General features: G+C 39.9%; 1 protein-coding gene across 1 annotated transcript; it reads right to left on the reverse strand.

The window, feature by feature from the left end:
- Nucleotides 1-13,837: 13,837 nt before the first annotated feature.
- LOC109676091 (vomeronasal type-2 receptor 116-like) lies at nt 13,838-22,426 on the reverse strand. Its single transcript, XM_074077818.1, has 6 exons — nt 22,401-22,426; nt 20,608-20,899; nt 19,438-20,244; nt 18,482-18,709; nt 17,623-17,746; nt 13,838-14,766 (listed from the first exon to the last, which is right to left on the reverse strand). The coding sequence occupies exons 2-6, from the start codon at nt 20,863-20,865 to the stop codon at nt 13,838-13,840; spliced, it is 2,346 nt and encodes a 781-aa protein (XP_073933919.1). The 5' UTR covers nt 20,866-20,899; nt 22,401-22,426.
- Between the last annotated feature and the right edge of the window lie 332 nt (nt 22,427-22,758).

The following is a 22,758-nucleotide window of genomic DNA, read 5'->3' on the forward strand; positions in this document are numbered from 1 at the left end:
AAGGAGTGTTGCCCAGTGTCCATCCATGGTGTTGACCATGTGGCTTTTATTGTAGAGTGAGCCCACCATGAATGTGGTTTAAGGGGACATAGCCACCACTGCATAGATTACTATACCTATTGGGCATGCATCACATCTCCCATGCATGAGATCAATGAGCTTGGATATGTCACCTCCTGCCAGAGCCATCTGGGGAGACACAGCTGTCCCTTGTCTTTTTCTCACCTTCCCTGCATCATGCACTTGGCTTTTCTTTGTAGAGAGAATCAATAACTGCTCAACTTCATTGCATGTAATAGGACTATTTAGGTGTTTAATGTCTTCTTGGTTCAATATTTGTTGGTTATCTGTATTTGGCAATTTATCCATTTTATCTAGATTTTACTGTTTATTGAATAGAAATTTTCAAAGTACTTTGCAATGATTCTGCTGATTTCATTAGCATTATGGATATGTCCCCTTTTTCGCTTCTGATTTTATCAGTTTGGGTGTCTTCCATCCTCCATTTCTTCATGTTGGCTACAGGTTTGTCGATCTTGTTTATCTTTCCAAAGAACCGATTTTGTTTCATTGGTTCTTTGTACAGTTTGTTTGGTTTCCATCTCATAGATTATCACCCCTGATGTTCATTATTCCTCTCTGTCTGCTGGTTTTGGGTTTGTTCTTGTCTTACTTTTCTAGGAGGTTAAGGTGCATCATTAAGTTGTTTATTTGTGAGCTCTGTGTTTTATAAATGTAAGCATGTATAGCTATAAGCTTTCTCTGTAGCATGAATTTTTCTGTGTCCAACAGATTATGAGTGCATTTTCACTTTCATTGGAATCTAGGAAATTTTTATTTCTTCCCTTATTTCTTCAGTCAACAATTGGCATTGCAGTAGTGTGCTGTTCAGAAATTTTTCTGGGGTTTCTTTTGTTTGTTGTATCGAGTTGCATTCATTGTGATTTGATATAATACAGGGGATCGTTCTGATTTTCTTGAATGTGTCGAGTCTTGCTTTGTGTCCTAAAATATCATCTATTTTGGAGAAAGTCCTATGAGCTGCAGAAAACAATGTGTATTGCCTGGTTGTTGAGTGAAATACTCGTAGATATCAACCATGTCTATTTGGTTTAAAGTTATCTATGATGTTTCTTTGCTAAGCTTTTGTCTGGATGACCTATCCATGGGTAATAGTGGAGTATTCAAGTCTCCCTCTATCACGTTGTGAGTGTCTATCCGTGCTATTAGGGCCATTATAGGTTTTTTAATGTAGACGTGTGCCCTTGTGTTTGGTACATATATGTTAAGGATTGATATCTCCTCTTGATAAATTAATTGTTCCTTTATTTAAAATGAAGTGACCTACATTGTCTCTTCTGGTTAATTTTACTCAGTCTTTTTTCTCAGATATGAGTACAGGTACTCCTGCCAGTTTATGGGGTCCATTTGCTTGGAAAACTTTTTCCCCCCTTTTACTCTAAGCCAGTGTTTATTTTTTCAGTGAGATGAATTTCTTGTAAGCAACATGTGGTTGGGTCTTGCATTTTTTTAACCCAGTTTGCTATTCTATGTATTTTGATGGAGGCATTCAGGGCATTTACATTCAGTGTTAATATTGAGAGGTGCCGGTTGTTTCCATCTATTTTTATTCCCCTGTTGTTCAGTTTTACCTATTCCTGGTTTGTTGCTTACCCAAAAGGGTTTATGCTTTCTTGAGTTTTCCTGTCACACTCTAGTTTCTTCTCTATGTAAAAGTGTAAAAGTCCTTTAAGTATCATCTGTTTTGCTGGCTTGGTGATCGCAAAGTCCTTTAGTGTTTCCTTGTTGTGAAGGTTTTAAATTCTACTTCAATTAGCATGGATGGTTTTAGTGGGTAGATTATTCTAGTTTGACTGTTGCTTTATTTCAGGGCCTGAATTATATCTTCCAATGACCTTCCTGTATTTGGAGTTTGAGTTGAGAAATCTGCTGTAATTCAAATGGTTTTATCTACATGTGACTTGTCTTTTTTCTTTGGCAGCTTTCAGAATTTTTCCTTTGTCTTGTGTGCTGAGTGCTTTGATTATGATGTGTCTGGGGGTGTTTCTTTTTGTCTGATGGTTTGGTGTTTTGTACGGTTTTTGCCTCTTGGTGGTTCTCTCTTTCTCAAGGTTAGGGAATGTTTCAGCTATTACTCTATGGAACAGGTTGTTGATGCCTGTAGTTTGTAACTGCTCTCCTTCTTCTGCATAGAATGATTCATAGAATATGTCTTTTCATGATATCCCAGATATATTTTATGTTCCATTTATATTTTTAGCCTTCTAACACTCGTCTTCATCTTTCATCTTTTTCTGTGGGTCTAATTCCAGTACTTTATTTTCTGTTCCTGAAACTGTCTTTTCAATTTGTTCCATTCTCTTTGTCAAGCTTTTGGTTGAGATTGTCATTTGGAATTTTGAGTTGTTTATTTTGAATTATTTTTCAGGTTTTCCTTATCTTTATTGATGTCCTCTTTCATATCCTGGAAAGTCTTCTCAATTTCATTCACCTGTTTGTTTCTGTTATCTTTGAGCTCATTTGTTTATTCACATCGTCTTTGATGTCAAATACTAACTTTTGTGTTTCTTTTTTAGAGGCCGTTAATCATTTTTATATTTTTTTGGAATTCGTTATTTGATGTCTGTCCCCTATGCAGGTGTTTACATCCTTAGTGGTGGACTTGGCCTTTGAGATAGAGTGGTTTTCTTGGGGTTCCATTCTGGGTTGAGAATTGTGCATATCAAGTTGTTTTAGGTTATGGTCTTATTCCCTTGAGCCCCTGGAGTTGGATTTTGAGGGGTTTTTTCCAAGAGCTCCAGCAGTTTTCCTCAGAGAGCAGTATGCTGGAAATATTCCTCCTTGCACAGATCTTACTGTGGTGCAGATTAGCTTTTTTTCCCCTCAGTGAAATTGCTGTTGTTCCTGCTCTTTGATGGAGCTGAGGAGACTCTCTTCCAGTCATAGTGTGGAGTGCTGGTTCTCTGTGGACTGTTGGAGGCAAGCCTCCTAGCACCTGCAGTGTAGTGTATTGCCAATCAGTGGAGGAGCTGTGATTCCAGCTCATGGAAATGAGAGATGGGACTCTGCTGAAGTGAGGCAGGAGCTATCAAGCTGTTGGGCACAGTGGAAGCACTGGGTCTGTGCACCTCATGATGCAGACTTTCTAGTACCACTCACTGAGTAGTAGGCTACAGCTTTCCTTCCCTTCCGTGGGGAATGTAGCATTTTGATCGTTAATTGATAAGTGGTGGTTCTCCAATGGTTGGGCCCAGTGGGAAGTATGGGCCTTTTGTGCCATAGGGAAGCAGGTCACCTGGCACCTACAGAATGGCAGATTACCACTCAGTGGAAGAGCTGGATTCTTGCTCCATAGCACGGGAGCAGGGCCTCACCTATGGGAGAGCTTAGTGGTTAGATTGTGCCACAGTGCTCTGTAGAGAGAGAAGCCACCCAGCACAAGCAGAATAGCAAATTGTGGAGTATGGGTTTGACTTGCCTGTGTGCTAGTAGACTCCTGGCACTGAGTAGCAATTTGAGGGTGGCTGTGGGATAGCAAACTGCAGGCTTCATTCCTCTGGTGTCCACAATGCAGCAGAAGCTCAGGGATCTACTTGTGTTGTGTTGAGAGCTTCCAGGATCCATGGGAGGAGCTGCAGGCCCAAGGAACTAAGCCTCCAGCAGCAGGTGTCTTGCAAATTGCTTCACGGTATAGGCTACCAGGAGTCATGGAAGCAGCTTCAGGCACGAGGGATCCAATCCTATGGGCAGCATTAGTTCTAGTGTCCATTTGACAGATGCTGGCTTCTAGGAGCGACAGGAGCTGCTACAGTCATGGGAGAACAAAGCCTGCGAATAGCGTGAGCTGTGGTGCCTTCTTGTTGATGTGGACTACCATGAGCTATGGCTGTTGCTGCAGGCACGGGAACTTAAGCCTGTGGGCAGCAGAGCCCTGGGGCCTGCTTGTAGGTGTGGGCTACCAGGAACCACAGCATCTGGTACATGCACAGAGGAAGCTAGCGTTTGTCAAGCGGGAACCCTGGACGCTGCTTGCTGTGTGTGTGGGCTTCTGGAGGGCAGTACAGTAGCATTGCAAGCAAGGGGGAACCAAGCATTTGGGTAACGTAAGCCTAGGAAACTGCTTTCTGGCATGGGTTATGAGGAGCATCAGCAGCTGCTGCAGGTATGGACAATCGAAGCCTGTGGGCAGTTGGAATTCGAGGTCCAAATTGCCAGGTGCCATTGTCCAGGAACCACAGCAGGTGATGAAAGCGCGAGAGAACAAAGCCTGTGGTCAGCAGGACTCCTGGGGCCTGCTTGCTGGCACAGGCTTCTGGGAGTTTGGTACAGCAGTTACTGCCAGCACAGGGAACCAATCCTTCTGGTTTGTGCCTTCTGTTAGCTCTTGTTTATTTATTTATTTATTTATATAGCTCTTATTATTAGGCTCTTATTAATAGATAGACTCTTTATTACTGTTTCAATATTATTACATGCAACAGGCCTGTTTAAGTGGTTAATATCTTCTGGGTTCAGTTTTCACTGGTTGCATGCATTTCAGATTTTATGAGTTTCATTTTGATTTTCCTGTTTGCATGACTATACGTTTTAAAAGTACTCTGTAATTATTTTCTGGATTTTGTTCATTGATATTTGTGGTTTTGTCCCCATTTTAATCTCTGATTTTGTTTATTTGGGTTTTTTCCTTTCTCTGTTTTGTCTTGTTGGCTAAGGGGTTGTTGATCTTGTTAATTTTGTCAAAGAATCAACTTTCTATTTCATTGTTTCTTTGTATACTTTGTTTGGTTTCTATTTCATTAGTCTCAGCCTTGCTTTTTGTTAAATTTCTCTGTCTACTGGTTTGGAATTTGCTTTGTTCTTGTTTGAGAGGAGCTTAAGGCGCAGCATTATATTCTTTCTTTGAGAGGTCCCTGTTTTTTTAATGTAGGCCCATAGAGCTATAAACTTTCCCTTTAGATGGTCTTTGCTCTGACCCACAGATTCTGGTAGGTTGTATTTCATTTTCTTTGGATTCTAGGAATGTTTTGAATTCTTCTGTTATGATTTCAATCACCCATTGGTTTTTTAGCAGCATGTTTTTCAGTTTCCATGTGTTTGAGTATTTCCTGGGGACTCTTTCATTGTTGAGTTTTAGTTTAATTCTGTTGTGATCTGATATGATGCAGAAGGTTGCTTTGATTTTCTTGAATTTGGTGAGACATGCCTTGTGTCCTAAAATATGTTCTATTTTGGAGAAAGTTCCAAGCTGCAGAAAAGAGTGTGTATTGCCTAGTTGTTGGGTGAAGTACTTGGTGGATATCAACCATGTTTATTTGGTCTAATGTGTGAAGTAGTTCTAAAGATTCTTTATCTTTTGTCTGAATGATCAGTCTGTTGGTGACTGTGGGATAATCAGGTCCCCCACTATCACTGTGTTAGTGTTTGTCTGTGCTCAGAGGGCCGTTGGAGTTTTTTAATGTAGATGGGTGCCCCAGTGTTTGTTGTATATAATATTTCCTCTTGATGAATTGTTACTTTCATTAATATGAAGTGACCTTCATTGTATCTCCTGACTGATTTTAGTTTGAAGTTGACTTTGTCAGATATGAGTAGAGCTACTCATATCTGCTTGTTTCTGGGGTCCATTTTGCTTGGAAAACTTTCTTCCAACCTTTGACTCTAAGCCAGTATTTTTTTTTTCAGATAAACGAGTCTCTTGTAAGCTTAGGTGTTGTTTCTTCATCCAATTTGCTGTTCTGTGTCTTTTGATTGGGGCATTGATGCCATTTACATTCAATGTTAGTATTGAGAAGTGCCTGTTGTTTCCAGTCATTTTTGTTTACTTGTTGTTTAGTTTTACCTAGTCCTTGTGTATTGGTCTGCTTACTCAAAAGTGTTTATTCTTTCTTGAGTCTACTTGCCTCACTCTATTTTCAACTTCTATATGTAAAAGTCCTTTAAGTATCTTCTGTAAGGCTGGCTTGGTAGTTGCAAATTCATTTAGTTTTTCCTTGTTGACAAAGGTTTCAGTTTCTCCTTCAATGATGAAGGATAGTTATGCTGGGTAGAAAGTCTAGGATGACAGTTCCTTTCTTTCTACATCTGAGTTAAGTCTTTTCATGACCTTCTTGTATTTAGAGTTGGAGTTTAGAAATCTGCTGTTATTCTAATGGGTTTGCCTGCTTATGGGACTTGTTTTTTCTCTTTTGCAATTTTCAGAATTCTTTCTTTGTTCTATGTGCTGACAGTTTTGATTATAATCAGTGTGCGTGTCTTTCTTTTTTGGTCACGATGGGTTGATACTCTATAAACATCCTGCACTTGGGGGACTCTCTCTCGAGATGAGGGAAGTTTTTAACTATTAATCTATTGAATACATTGTCAAGGCTTTCAGTTTTTATCCTCTTCTCCTTCTTCAATACCCATGATTTGTAGGTTTTGTCTTTTCATGGTGTCACAGATATCTTGCATCTGCCATTCATATTTTCATAGCATTCTTTCATAATCTTTCACTGTCTGATCTAAATTCTCTACTTTGTCTTCTGTTCTTGATACTCTATTTAAAACTTTCTCCACTCTGTTCTCCAAGTTTCCAGTTATGATTTTTGTTTGGGATATTGAATTTTTTATTTAGTATTGATTAACTTAAAGGGTATCATTATCTTTTTTGATTTTCTCTTCCATATCCTGGATAATTTTCTTAATTAAAGTCATCAGTTTTTTGGAGACTCTTACTGCTCATTTAATTGGTTTCTCATGTTCTCTTTGAGGTCAAATGCTTACTTTTATATTCTTCCTTTGATGTCATTAACCAGTTTTGCTATTTTTTTTAAATTATTTTTTATAGCTCTTCTTCTATGCAGGTGGAACTGGCCTTTTTATGGAGAGTGATTGTCTTGCTATTTCATTCTGCATTGAGACGTACACATCTGGAGTTGGTTTTGGTTAGGATTTTAATCCCTTGTGACCCTGTAGTATGGTTTTGAGTTTTTGTCTCTTGGAGCTTCAGTAGTGTTCCTCAGAGCAGGGTATGCTGGATTTGTAACCCATTGCAGGGTTTTTGTTGTGTTGCAAATTATGTCTTTTCTCACATCATTGAGGGGTTCGAGTTCCTGCTCTTGGATGGGGACAGAGGGGCTCTTCTGCAGTGCAGTGGGGAATGCCAGGTCTCAGTGCACTGTGGGGGCCAGGCCTCCTAGCACCAGCAGAGTAGCAGATTGCCACTCAGTGGAGGAGCTGGGATTCTAGCTCTTGGTAGGGAGAGATGGGAATCTCCTGCAGGGAGATGCAGTGTGAAGTGCTCAGTTTCTGTGAGCCTGGGGAAACAGGGATTATCGTACCACATGCAGAGTAGAAGATTTTAGCTTACCCCTCCTCAGTAGGATATCTGGCATTTTCAATCTTTGTTGTGGGAATAAGGGTTCTGTTGCTATCAGGGACTGTGGGAGGTGTGGATCTCCATGCTCTGTGGGGAGAGAAGCCTCCTGGTGCCTGCAAATAGCAAAGCCTGGAGCCTGTGGGGCACTTCTGTGTGTGGTGGCAGGCTCCTGGCAATGTGTAGCAAGTTGAGGCCACCTGTTGAGCAGCAAGGCCAGTGCACTTGAATCGACATAGCCCAAAACACATAATGGGGTGAAGACACCCTCTTCAACAAATGCTGCAAGTAAGTCTGGATTTCACATATAGAAGGCTGAAACTAGATCCCTGTCTCTCAACCTGTACCAAAAACAACTCCAGTGGATCAAAGACCATAATATGTCAGGAAACTTTGAAGCAACTCCACAAACTAGTAGGAAATACACTGGAACATCCCTGCCATCACGTTTGAGTGGGAGATGGTCATGAGAGAGGAGCATGCAGAGTGGGAGGGTCTGGTGTGAACCCTTAGAGAAGGTGAAGTAGCAGAGACTTGTGTGAACAGAAAGTATGGTCCAGACATTCTACCACCTGTGGAAGAGAGAGAGTTCCATAACATGATGGTCATATGGAGACAAATCACTGACTCTGCTATGTCTGTGTTAATGTTGTCCTTTAGGTTGGGCATCTTGGACCAGTGTGTTGATTCCGTGTGGTCCTGAATGCATCAAGCCCAAGTCTTCCTAACCACATGACTTCCAGGGCTTCCAAAGGGAAGTGAATTTCTCAGCAGGGCATGAATTATATATTCTTTCTATGAAAATCTACACTATCCAGTTTGTTGGTCGGTGCTGCTGAAAGACCTGCACTTTTCCAAATCACATGATGTACATATCCTCACCCCAAGAAGAAGATGAATTCCTGGACATGGATGGAAGCACTGAAACCAGCAAGTAGATTTCTTGTTTCCAAAGGTAATCTCTGCATGAAGGTAATTCAGTGCACTATCCCTGTCTATAATGTATTTGGGGCCACTGATCAGCTTAAACCCTAGCTATTCCTAGAAACAAGTTGGGGACATTGTGAAGCAAGTAAAATCTTACTCAACTGACAGGTGGTTAAGCTCCTTCTGGCTAACAGTGGCTCCAAAGAGAGAGAGCTTCTATAGTGAAAGCAGTCTAGAAGAAGTCAGATAACCATTTTATCAGACATTCTAAGTGGTTTAGCTCAATGTGAGTACTGTCAGGCTCAATATTCTGATCAGATGGGCAAATTCACAGCTACCAATGTGGAGAAAATGAGTCACAACCTTGCCACTACGTTCTCCTATGTAAACATTGAGAATACTTCAATGAAGACTACAGGTGTAAAAAATTTCCCAGAAATAGCTTGGTTTATATGTACAAATCTTAATGCAGAAACCCAAGTAATATGAAACAAATAAGGCCACATGACTCATCCTAAACTCAGTATCTCCAAAGGAACACTAACAATAATAAAGAAGAAGATATGTTAGATAAACGGTTCTTTAAAAATGGTTATGAGTGATTTTTAAAGAAAAGAATAGTTAAAGAAGGAAAAAATGAATGCATGAGTGGATGACAAGAGAACACAAATAAAGACCAAATGGAAATAAGGAAGTCAATGCAGGGCTTAAATTGTAAAGATTCAATAGTTATAGCCATCCTGTCAGAAATCAAATTGAAATTCTGGGAACACAAAGTCATCAAATCAACTAAGAAACTCAGTTTAATGTTTCTCCCCATCAATGAATAATGTTGATTACAGAATGTGAGGAATTGAAGAAATTTAGATGCATTAGAAGCATTACCTGAAGGTAAAGGAAAAACTAAAGTAGGAATGGAACACTTGAAATTTCAGTTCCACCAATATATGGGTCACCTAATGTACCCCTCAGCCTTGGACCTTTCTCTAAGAATCATCTGTGGAGAGGGGGCATCCTGAGCCTGACTGGGAAGTCCTGGATGTATTCTTTCTCTCATCAGTTCAGATAAGTAATTAATAGACAGTGCAAAGGACCTGATGCAGGGGCATGGCTGGAGCGAGCCCAGGTGAGTGAGGTGTAAATGGGGTGATGTGGACTGTGCCTCATCTTGGGGCTGCAGTTACTTTTTTGTAACATGGAGGGAATGTTGGGCAACTCCATAAAACCATTTGCATCTTTAGAATACCCCAATGGCTGGCTGACCTGGGGAAGGTGGGTGTGTGTGGGGAGCTGTGTTCCACTTTGAGGAGAGGGATTTGTATTACTGCTATGTGCCTTGGGGCCCATGGTTAATGTAAAATGATACCTCCTGTCACAGATTAACCTGCAGTGTCACCCAGAAAGCCCCTTCCCTTCACTGAAACACCCAGAGCTCAACAGCCTAGACAGTTGTTTTCCATGGATTTTCTCAGAAGCAAGGGTTATGAGCCTTGATTCTAGTGTCCAGGATGAGGTGGCCACTCTCCCTTTGTGCCAAAGTCTTACTTCACGATAGGGGTGCATGAGATTGGAGCTTTGTTAGCACCTACTATGTGCTGACATAATGAAGGTGGCCTTCATCCGTCATGCATTTAAGCTTCACAACCTCTCCTGCTACTGGCCAGTGATGAATAACCATAGGAAACATTTTGACAGCACCATGGGAGCCAGTTTGTAGCCTAAGCTCATAGTAGAATTATTCTATTTGACCCACCTCATAATGATGAAATAGGTATTATTATCACTTACATATTAGAGGGGAGGAAAAAGAGGCACAGTGACATCAAGCAACTTTCTCAAGGCCACAGAGTAGAAACAGACTTTCTGGATGTGTGTGCTGTGTAGACACCAGACCCACAGTTTTAAGCTCCTTCTACAAGATGAGAATGTGGACATGAGCAAATTTCCCTGGAGTCTGCATGGGATACTACAGAGCTGCCCTTGTGCTTTTCTCCCCTTTGTTTGAAGCTGCTCATGTCCACACAAACCCTCATGAAAGGGGTCCTGAGGGACACCCCAATCCACAAGGAGTCCCATAGTCCTCTGCAGGTGACTGTCTGGGCTAGCGAGAACTCTCACTACCTTAGACATCCTGAGCTCCCATTCCTGGGCTTGCTGGAGTTGTCCAGGAGATTAATGTGCATAATTAGCATGGCTTATCTGTGGGAATGAGCCTCTCCTTCACCCTATCTTGACCTACTCATAGTGCACTAGCCAGACAAACTCTCAGTTCTTCCTTGATTATCTATGCCGGCATTATCCTGTCACCCTCAGCACACCTCCACCTCTTTGTGCAGTTTTGCTTTTGTGTATACTTCACTGCTGTGCCACAGAGAAACAACACATTCGACCTTCTTCTCACATCCCACTTGGCTCCTGTCTGATTACACAGGTGAGTAAGTGCAAGAGAGTGTGTACATGTGCATATGAGTGCTGTGTGTGTACACACAAGTGCGCACATGCAAGAGTGTGTGTATTGAGTAAATTTGTCCTAAGTGTGTGTGTATGAGTGTATTTGGGTGAGTAAGCCCACTATGGTGAACATACATCCATCTGTGTGCATACATGTGTGTTCATGCATGTGAGGTTGAGTATATATGACAGGGTGAGAACACTTCCACAATGACTTCCCTTCTGGTTCCCTTATCCAAGCCCTGGACTTGAACCAGCCATAGTCTTTCTTGGCCCCAAGACACAGGACTGTGAACCAACTCTCTAACTCAGAGGACCCTTTCATCACCCACCTGCACAGATATGCACCAGGGCTGATGTTAGCTCAGGCAGGACCTTGCTTCAGGATTCTCCACCCCCTGCCCACATACTGGGAATCCCATAGAGTCCACACTGAAGGTAGAGCATCTGGAGACTTGGATTCTGAACTTGAATACAACTTCTTGGCCCACATTCAGCAACTCATGCAGGTCCAGCATAGTCAGTGACCAGACACTGCAGTCTGTTTAGTCAGAAGGAAACGTGTTCAAATGGTTAGGCACAGTATAGTGGGAACAGCATGGAGGGAATAAGTTGTGACAGCATTGACAGGTTCTCATCTATATCCATGCTTCCAAGCCTACCTTGGCATGTTCAAAGATCCACGAGAAGCTGGTATAACCTGATTAGCCCTGGTGCTATGAAGGGACTGTCAGGGTCCCCAGCCCAGTCTTGGACCCAAAAGGCACTCTCCTAACTCTGTCTCCCCTGCTTAGCTGTGAATGTCCCTGTGTATACTCATGTCCACATCCTGTGCCCAGGTTGGCCAGATACAGAGTAATAGACACTGCAGTGAAGTGGTGACATGTGTGGGACAGGACCTTGGCAAGAAGATTCGCAAATTTCCACCCCTGACAGTCAGTGACTGAGGTGGCATGTGGGGGAGGAGGGACAATGGCATTCAAGACTGATATAGGTTGGAAGAGTGACCCCACCTCACTGGCCCAGCCTGCATCAGCAATCCAAGCATGCCTTAGCTTTCTGATTCACAGAGCTGCTTTATGGATTATAAAAGGATTTCATGAGATTTCCAATTAATGTTACTCCAGTGGGATTTATTTATCTAATGTTATTGATAAAGTCTTATGATGCCTACAACATTCATTTTGCAATTAATTAACTAAAACTGGTGCAGTTTAGAGAGCAAATTAAACAGTTTTTCAGGCAGGGGTTGGTGAATCTAATGAATGGGCCAGTGTGTTCTAAAAGAGAAATAAGAGCACATGTCTCCCTCTAGTTGATGGCTTCATGAAATGAGCCAGTGACACTGCACCTTGTCCTCATTCGTGAAAGGAGGTCACAGCAACTGTCTCTAGTTCTTCAGCAATCTGAGGTTGGCAAGATTTTTATTCACAGATAAACACAACAAAGGGATTTATGATGGATGGTTAATTTTATGTGACATGTGAATGGGCCACTGAGTACTCAGATAGTTGATCAAGCACTATTCTAAGTGTGGCTGTTTCTGAGCAATGTGAATATTTCAAAGTACTAAATGAGAAAAGCACTTGGCCCTTTTAATAGGAATGGGCTTTGTCTAAGCAGTTCAAGACCAGAGTAGAATTAAACCACTAAGTAACATGTAGTTCTTGTCTGACTGTATTAGTTACAGCATTGCTTTATCCTGCTATTGCCTTGAAGAGACTTGTCAACTCTTGCTTTTGGCTCTTGAGTGAGTTTTTGGACAGGATTTTATACCATGTGCTCACCTGGGTTTCTAACTTGTTGATAGTAGATACATTTGTGACTTCTTTACCTCCATAACTATTCATTCTGTGTGTGTGTCTGTGTGTGTATGTGTGTGTGTGTTTGAATGCACACCCTTTTGGCTCCATGACTGGAGAATGTGATTGACACATGCCTCAAGTGACAATGGTGGTCAAGAGTACTGGCTTTGATACCTGAAGCCAAGTTTTTAGCTGGAGGAAACTAGTCTACTGTGTACTTTCACTTGAAGTATTCACAAATTTAGGGAGACTAGACATGAATGCATTGGGGTGTGTTTTTTCATCACTGTACTAGGGGTTGTAGCTCAGGAATCATATTCAACTGCAGTGCTCAAAACACTGGGTCCAGCCCCCAACTCCACACTGGGAAAGAAAGCTTACCTGCAGAACCATGACAAACACCACCCATGGGAAAATAGAAAACCTTAATAAAGAAGAATAATGGCCACTGCTCCAGTATCCCTAGAAGAATATAGGAAATCGGGGCTCTCAGTGACCAATTTCCAGTTGAGCTAACCTTCCAAACCAGGGGGTCTTTACTATATTTCCCCTGTAGAAGACCATATTTCTGTTTGCTCATTATGTGCCCCAATGCTGACTTCACAGAACTAATTCAGCATTGCTGAATTAGAACTAATATGCTACATCAAGCTAACATCAATTTATTAAATGAGGCACTATTTCATTAAGGAAGAATGCTGAGCTTGCCACTTTCATTGGAACCTGAAGCATTTTCTTTTAGAGGCAGAAGGTGCTTGTTTCCTCACTATACAGAGACACACTAAATGGGAGGGTGGAGGACCAGGCTGGCCCAAGCAAAAAGAAATACTCTATCTCAAAAATAAGAAATACAAAAATGGATGGTGGTTTTCCTCATGTGGTACAGGAATTGCCTGGAATTTTTCACTATTGCCAAAAAAATCAATGAAAAATACCAAAGGAATATAAAACAGAGGGACACTGAATTTCACATAATCTGAAAATTGAGGAAAGTAACCATAAATACCAAAAGGCAGAAAATATCATTGTGGAGATTAGAAGTATAAGCCAGTAGTATTTGCAGGGTTGATTGCACAATCAGTGAGACAAAGTGAATAACAACATCACAATGCAATCAAATGTTGAAAATGAGAAATGCAACGTATAGAAATTCTAATCCTGATAGAAGAAGTAGCATGAGTTTTCAGTAGATTGAAGTAAACCACAAGTTTTCATCTCATATCTAACTGCTAGAATGCTTTACTTTTATTTTTGATTTTTGTTTAATATACACATGAATTTAACCTTCAGAAGCCTCCTTGTACATAGAATGGGTTTTATTCCTGAAGCCATATAGAGTGTTCCTCTCTGGCCTTAACAAAATAATGTAGCACTTGGGACCAAAGATGAAGCCTAAGATCCCTGCACTGGAGGCCAAGATGGAGAAGACCTCCACGGCCACCATGACCCTTCCCTTGGTGCTGTGGTAGACAGGGAGGAAGGTGATCCAGACACTACAGAACACCAGCATGCTGAACGTCAGGAACTTGGCTTCATTGAATGTGTCAGGAAGGTTCCTTGCTAGGAAAGCCACAGTGAAGCTCCCAAAAGCCAGGAAAATTAGGTATCCCAGGATGCAGTAAAAGGCCACAACTGATCCCTTGTTACACACGATGTTGATGTGGCCATGTTCCGAGTTTGTGTCTGTGTCAATGAAGGGTGGAGAGGTTCCAAGCCAGATTAAACAGGCAGTCAGTTGGATCAGTGTGCAGATGGGAATAAGGTAGTTAGGTGTTCTTGATACCAACAGCCACCTCATCCTTTTCCCTGGAGACGTGACATTAAATGCCAGAATCACAGTGAGAGTTTTGGCCATGACAGTGGAAGTAACCACTGTGAACACAATTCCAAATGTGGTCTGCTGGAGGATGCAGGTGGCCATGCTAGGACGGCCAATGAAGAGCAAGGGACAGAGAAAGCAGAAGGTGAGGGAGATGAGCAGGATGTAGGTGAGAGCCCTGTTATTGGCCTTGACAATGGGAGTGTCTCTGTGTTTCATGAAGACCACAAGAACAGCAGCTGTGAGTACAGAGAAGATCAGAGCCATGCAGGCCAGAGCCAAACCCAAGGGATCTTCATAACCCAGAAAGGTCACAGATTTTTGGAGGCAGTGGTTTTTGTCTCGGTTTGCATATTGATGATCTGCACACTTCACACACTGATCCATGTCTGGTGATGAGTGCAGGTTACCATTAGTCAAGGTTCAGTTGACACCCCTCCCCTCCAGCACAATGGTAAACTTTTCCTCTTTTGTTGCTTTAGTTAAAAATGAATTCTACACTGCAAATAATTCCAATCAAACACTTCCCGTTTTTGTTATGGTAGCACAAACAATGTCACTTTAACTTCCTTGACTTATTTGGCATATTCATGACACCATTTTGGAACTCTCAAAAAACACTAAAGTTATTCCTAGCTCACCAAATAAAACCTCTATAAATTATATCATGTTTTATTCACAACCACCCCAAGTTTATTTAGAATTATGTTCCCTTTTATTATGAGATAGATAATTAATAATTTCCAGAAAATAGAGGCAATCAATAACACTTTTTAACTGGGTGAAGAAGTCTCAACATCCTGTAACTCAATGTAATTTTCACCATATGCATGTTCTAGGGTAGAGTAAATTTGCACTGAATTAATACATTTATTTGTAGGGTACTAAGGTCTTTCTACTATGAGTTTGTCCTTTCATAATCCTATTTAGACCTGCACTAATTCCAGTCTATTTGTCATTATTCTACACGTGTTTTGTTAATGTCAAGAGTCTTTCAAAACAAGCATGATTTTTTGGCCTAGGGAGCATATACATTAAGATATAGTAAATGTCATTGTTTAAAAAAATCACTTATGACTTACAACTACTATGTAGAATATAATACATTCATATATATTAGCCTCATATTACATCATAAGTAAATTCAATGATTAATTTCACAATTTACCTCAATTTCATGGAAAACACTACCATATGAACATATTCATGTTATGTGTTCTTTTTCTGAAAAATATTTTATGCTTGGTGCACGGGACCAAGGCTGAAATCCAAGCACTCAACAGGTAAAGACAGGGTGGATTGCATTTCAAGGCCAGCCTGGGGAAAGACTCAGATCCCATGTCAACAAATAAGCTTGGAGTGATGTTGGCACCTGTGTTCCCAGTTTAGACTGATCACACTGCAAGGCAAAAAGCATGTATCTGTCTACAAATTAACTGAAGCAAAAAAAGACTGGGAGTATAGTTCAAGTGATAGAGCACTTGCCTAGCAAGACCAAGTTTTCGAGTTTAGAGCCTGGAGCCATTAATCAATCAATTAATCAATAAGTCAATTCATAAACTATGTGTTCACTTCTGTTACTGAAAGTATTATCTTGGGCTGCAGAATTTCACAACTGATGTCCTGTTACAAAGTTTTCCTTTCTTGGTGAACAGTCTTATTAAGATTTTTTATCACATTTATTTATATTAGAATACCCCTTAAGTTTGATTTTCCTTTGTTGTGTTAATTTACTAAATATATTTTCTTGTTGTATTGGGTCTCTTGTTTCTTTGTCTTTAGGTTGCTTTTCCTTTTCTGTATTATGATAGGCGCTTGTTATAAACAATGTCTGGCATTCCTGATTTTATTCCTGAGTATTTATTCCTACCCCTCAAGCCCTTTCATAATATTTTCATGTTTTCACTTTTTATAATCTTGATTTAAAGTGTTCTTTAAACTGTGATATGTGTAAACAAGTATTTGTTAATATGTGAACTTGAAAATAGTGGAATTGTTTATAGAGAGTTCCTTATCTGAGCAGAGTGAACCTATATTAAACCCTGTGGTCATAAAGAATTAAAAATGCAAATTAATTGCATCTGCACTGTGGTATCAATCTCAATATATTTTAAAGTGAAACTGAAATCATGCAACTATGCTGCTTAACTAAGGTACATATGAATCATTAAGGAAATGAAAAACTGTGATGTAGAAGTGTTTCTAGCATGTATTATTTAACATAAATCTGGACATTGTAAATGTAATATGCTAACTGTGGCATCCTGAAATGTTCATTATCCATTGGTATCTCTATTCTACATCATTCCATTCAACTTTCTGTGGGTTTCTGACAGATGGTAACATTTTCAGGTTTTGTGATTGTTACAAGAATTCATACCATAAAAATCTAGTTGACATTTCCCCCATTCATCTAACATATTATTAGTGTGCATGTATCTCTGTACAAATTTATGACACTTTTCCAGTAGGTCTTTGTGTATTCATTGTAGACCTGTTACGCTGGTTTGAGTTCATGTCATTATGAGTTGTATTTCTTTTTACATATGGAATGTTGGTTTGCTTTCCTTGGAGGGGCTGGGATTGAAACTGAGGTTTTTGTACTTGCAAAGCAAGCACTCTACCACTTGGTCACAGCTCCAGTCCATTTTCATCTGGTTGTTTTTGCTATGGGATCTCACACACTGTTTGCTTGGGCTGCTCTTGAACTGTAATCCTCTGATCTCAGCTCTCAAGAAGGTAGGATTATAGGTGTAATACACCAGCACCCAGGTCTGCCAGCTGAAGTTTTTAAAAATTTCTTACAATATACATAAACCTATCCCTTAAACCAAACAAAATTTTTCTGAACTCTTGGTCTTTGTCAGGCATTTTGACAAGCACTCAGAAAATAGACATGTGCAAGAACCATGTATTCACTGTGAGGTATAAATAGGAAGATGTTTTTCCATAATAGTTCTCCCAAATTCCATGACAGAGAAGAAAATTGCATAAAGAGAAGTGGGGGAATGTGTTTTCTTGAGAAGGTAATGCATACAATTAATATAGCAATGAATCAAATTGCAAATCATGGTATAGGGGCTGTGTTGTTCCAAAGGTCATTGTGATCCTTTGTATAATTTCACTTGCCAATGGATGTAGGAAGCTCTTGCCTATGCATTCCACTTGTAGGGCATTTCCCTCTTCAAGGAATATCAGAAACTATTGAGGACGGGTGGGAGTTTCTTCATAAGTCACAGACTTACCTGTCCCATTAGAAATCTCATTGTCAGGGCAAGGGATGCAATCAAAGCAACAGGGAGCCTTTCCCTGCTGAGGGGAATTCCTAAATCCAGGTCCACAACTCTCACTGCAAACAGAGTGAGGATTCTGAGGAAAATCAGATATGTATTGGTGGTTGCTCAGACATTTCCATAGTATTTCAAAAATTACAGTGTTTATTGAATTGGATCAATAAGAAATAGTAATTTTCTCTACAAAAATACTTCAAATTCATTGTACATTATTAGACTCTAGCCATGACATGACACAATGGCTTATGTGTAAAAGTCTTGGTCACAAGGACTGCTGTTTTTTTAGAAAGTATCGATCCTTTACGCATTGAAACTAGTGGGAGGAAATTTGGTAATTACAAGTATTCAGTTATAAGTGATATTGGTACCCCAGGGGCAATCCTCTCTCTCTCTTGGTACCTCTGTTGCCATGAGGTGTGTACTTGCTATGCTACCTGCTCCAACCATAATGGTCTGCCTTGCCATAGACCTTAAAGGACCAGGCCCAGTTCAAGACGGACACTTTCACAACTCTTAGCTGAATAAACCCTTTATCCCTAGATGTTGATTTTCTCATTCATTTTGTCACAGTGAGGGACAGCCAAGAAAAACAGATATTGTGTGTATTTTAGGATTGCAAAATATGAACACAGAAACATATTGGTAAACAAATGTGTTCCTTTCTCACCTATGATTGAATTAATAAGAAAAATCTTTAAATTGGAACTTATTAAATTGCTGGATCATGAATCAATATTAGGAATATTAACTGTGAACAAGTATAGCTTATTGATGTGTGAAATTCAAAGCTTTATGACTTGATCCAACCCACCTCTAAAGTTCCCGAGTTCCACTCTATCAGATCCTCATGTAGAGATAATTGTTGACCATGTAGACCATATGGGGAAAACTTTCCTACTTTCACCTTATGTCTAAGACCTTCTGGAAAATTCCAAAAGTTGAGAATGTCATACTCTGCCTCCAATTTCCTTTTCTCATCCAAAGTCACTTGGTCTCCTGCAGAGTTGTTAAACTGAATGCTCTTCATAAAGGGGTGCAGCTAAAAGAGATGCATCATCCTAAGATGAAGTGGATTCCATGGTTAAGACAGAAAATCTGAACTGAGCAAAGTTCCTAATTGTGTTCATAATGCATTACAGAAATGATGTAGTACAAAGGAAAAGCTAGAGAACTAAAATATCATGATATCAAATGCTAGACACACATCAGAGGATCAAAATTACAGTTTCAACACAAAACACCTATGTCACACTTAACTATAATGAGTGATTCTGGGGAATTCGATCATTTTTAACTTCCTGGAAAAACCTAGTTGCAGGTATTTTATGAATGAATCTAGAGATTCAACTATCAAATGGGTTCATTAACACCTAAACTGGAATTAAATAAAATCATTAATATAAAATACCCACTACAGCCTCTAGCAGGTCTTAGGTACTCGAAGACCTCATTCTCTTTCTTGTTATTTAAGAAACTGTTTGTTCAATGTTGGCTTTATCCTATTGAAATCATTTTCCATGTAGGTTGTTGAAGTCATTTAAAACAGAAAACCTTGACGTGGAACTAAAACATATTTCTTTTTGACACATGGCTCCCTGGTATTCAAGTATACATCTGCCCAGGTCTAGTTATCTCCTAGGAAGTGAAAAATGTATACTTTCTATTGTGCTTTCTGAAATGTATCACAAACTACTTAGCTTGTCTATGAAATCAGTTCACAAAGAGATGTTCCTGATGTCATGTACCTTCCAGTGAAAAAGCTTTTACCTGAGAAGGGGAAAACACCATCCACTTTCCATTTCCAACTGTTGGCATTTGGATTTGATGAAGTAGCATCTCATGAAGGGTGTGGGCCACAGCATACACAGCATTGTAAATATTGTAACTCTCTTCACTCATGGCTGTTTCAAAACGATTCCCAGGCAACCAGGTCAAGGAGGCATTGTGTGGACATTTCTTATAAGTTCCACACTGAGACTCAGAAAATGAGCAATTTAAAAACACTAAAAATAGACTAACCAGGTAAAAGTCATCTGGATATTTGGAAGGGTTAGCTGACTGGATGAAATTTCTGAAACCAGAAATGTCTCCATGGTGGTGTGAAAAAATGAGTTGTCCATGGAATGAGTCTAAAATGAGATGGATATGACTTCTAATTACATCCCATTGAGAATTCAGGATCCAGACTTTGCCTGTCATTAAAATCTCCCTCAAAGTATTCATTAAAACTTCCAGGAAATCACTGTCACCATAAAGGATTATCACATTTGCTGATGATTTTATAATATGGTGATGTTTTGACCAGGTTTTTGGGAAAAAGGACACTATAGAAACTGGGATCATTTCCACAAAGGCTACACAGATTCTGTGCTTATCCATCTCTTCTCTCAGGTCTGAGAGAATCTGAAAACCTCTGTAGTCTTCTGAAATGAAGAGCCCCACCCAGGTCCATCTGAAATGAAGCATCAAGGAGACCATGCCAAGGACCAGAGATGTTTCTTTGGGAGCCATCTGATAGAGAGATGTGAACTTGTCATGATCACTCAGGATAGGATCAAAAGGCCCAAAGGTAAGCTAAAGGGAGAAGGAAATTGAAGCCACATGAAAAAGAGGACAGTCAAGAAGTACAAGCTGAGGCCTGGTACATACTAAGCCTGAGGAAAAGAGGTAGAAAGTAAGGCTTGCTCATTACACTCTATGAGAACTCTCTGGAAAACCATACGTCAGTCTCAGAAATCTAAGAAAGCCCTGTGTCTGCTTCAATTTCTCCCTCTTCTGTGTTCCAAACAAAAGGAACATGGGTCTTCCAAAAACTCTTTGACATTAAAAATGGAGAACTTCATCAAAACAGCCTCCTCCTTTTCTTCTTCGTGACACCTGTCAATTGCACGAAAGAAGCCATGGTTTCATCTCTTCCCATCCCACCCACACCCTTACCTGTGGAATTTTGTAGAGCTGCAGCAGTGTCCCAGTATTGGCAGATGTTATCCGTGAAGGTCCTGTAAGTGCTGCTACAGATTTGCTCTCTCTTCTACAGTTGTAATTAGGAAAAACTTTGTCGGACAGAAAAAGCCAAATGAAGGGTGGCTCTAATGTCCTCCATTCAGTGTGTAGGACATTATAAATATCAAATCCCAGAGACATGTTCTGTAGAAGAAGGGGGTTCTTGTTGATCTCCTCAATGGCAAAATCCATGGCAAGTACAAACTGGTAGTTCCTTAAGGAAAGCCTAAATAGAGACCATTGTTTTCTCCATTAGGAATAATAAATATGTGATATGTTTAAATTCAAATCAATGACTTCTGTGCATTGAACACATGTGTCTCTAAAATAATATGTCACATAATCTGTGTCTATGCATATTCATTAAGAATGTAGGTTCTTATTTAAGTTTAGTTGAGGTCATAAAAATAATCTTCCATAAATGAGATTCAAGTACTTGTATGAACAAGGAAAGGAAGGGAGAGGGAGAGAGAAAGAAAGTGGGTTGAGACAGAAAAGTGTAGGGAGAGGAGGAAGGGGAAAGCAAGAGTAAAAGGGCTGTAGAGGGACAGGAAGAGGGAAGATGGAGAGGGAGAGGGAAGGGAGAGTGAGGGAGAATGAAGGGGAGATGCTTTGTTATCTCAATGCAAATTTGTGGTACATTATGCTTTGGTTTTCCTGTGCCACATGTGTGAAAGTGTATATGTGTTGTTAAATTGACCCAATCTGTTATGTGATTATAAGAAATCACAACTTCTTAACATTCACCTACTCCCTGGGAATACAAATTTTGTTTTTGCTTGCCTAACCACTATCAGAGATCCTTGTGACCTTCAGACTTGAACATATCCATTAACATCAGCCTAGGTGGCCAGTGGTCTTCTTTATAACCACTACTTCAAACTCAGTCTTCATAATGTGGTGTGAGACAATGTTTATTGTGGGTAAGTCCAGATAGTAAGATTATAATTTTGATTCTTGAACTCATTCTTAGTGTGTTGATTTCAAACACTGGGCTGATATAAATCACACAGCCCTGCAGTGTAGAGCTTCTAGAATACCTGTACTGCATCTGGAAGAAATGTAGTGCCCATATCTTGCACATTTACTACTCCCTTTCACATCATCTGTGGCTGGTGGCAGCAGTTTTGGGTCTAGGTCAACTTCAACAATAGGAAGTGAAGAGAAGAGTAGGCCTTGTTTTAATTCAGGATGTGTTAGTCTTGGTGAGTAAAGGATTTTTATGTGACACAGCCTGATCGCTTTGGTGGCCATAGGAATGACAGCGAAACTTGGAACTGGTCAAACTACAGTAATTAGTTTCAGAAACAGGCAGCATCACACAGTTTACAACCTCAGACTAGTAACTGTGGATGAGGTATCTGGGCCTACCCTATCCCCAGGGAGAGGTTCATATGTTTATATACTTCTCTATGCACTCCATTGTTGAGGTTTTCATTTTCAATACAGCAACAGATTATGTGTGACAAACTGGATTTTTCTTTGTGTTCATTAATGATACAATAATAATATATCACCAAATCGTTCCCTACAAACCTTTCCAGAGAAATAGTGTAATTGACAACAGGCTCTGACAAAACATACCAAATTCTTAGAATTTCTGGAAACACAGGCCGAAAAGAAGCCAGAAAAGGAAGGAAGACTGAAGTAAATAAATACGTGATAGTTGAAAGCCCAAATGATTTCCCATGTCAAAAAGCATCACGAACCTTTCAGGAAATTATAACCTCACCTCATTCTCCAGATGAGACAACAGTGTATAATCAGGAACTATTTGTTAGGGGAGAAAAGTCAGAGAATTAAACAAGCCATTTTAAGGAAACAAATACATGAACTGGAATTTAAAAAAAGAGAGAAATATTTCATTAGTCTACTGAAAAACTTAATTAAAACAAAGAGAGAATAAAAAATATTAAACAGAATTTCTTGAGCTGATAAATACATTCAACAAACTCAAAAAATGTGATAGAAGAGAAAAATAGCAAGGTAGATCAACAAAAGAAAGATGAATGTTCGTAGAGACCGGCTATTTAAAATACACAATTGAAGGAGAACAATAATGAAGAAGTTGACAAAGGCTTATTG

The sequence above is a fragment of the Castor canadensis genome, chromosome 6 (assembly GCF_047511655.1).
Source record: "Castor canadensis chromosome 6, mCasCan1.hap1v2, whole genome shotgun sequence".
Lineage (NCBI taxonomy): Eukaryota > Metazoa > Chordata > Mammalia > Rodentia > Castoridae > Castor > Castor canadensis.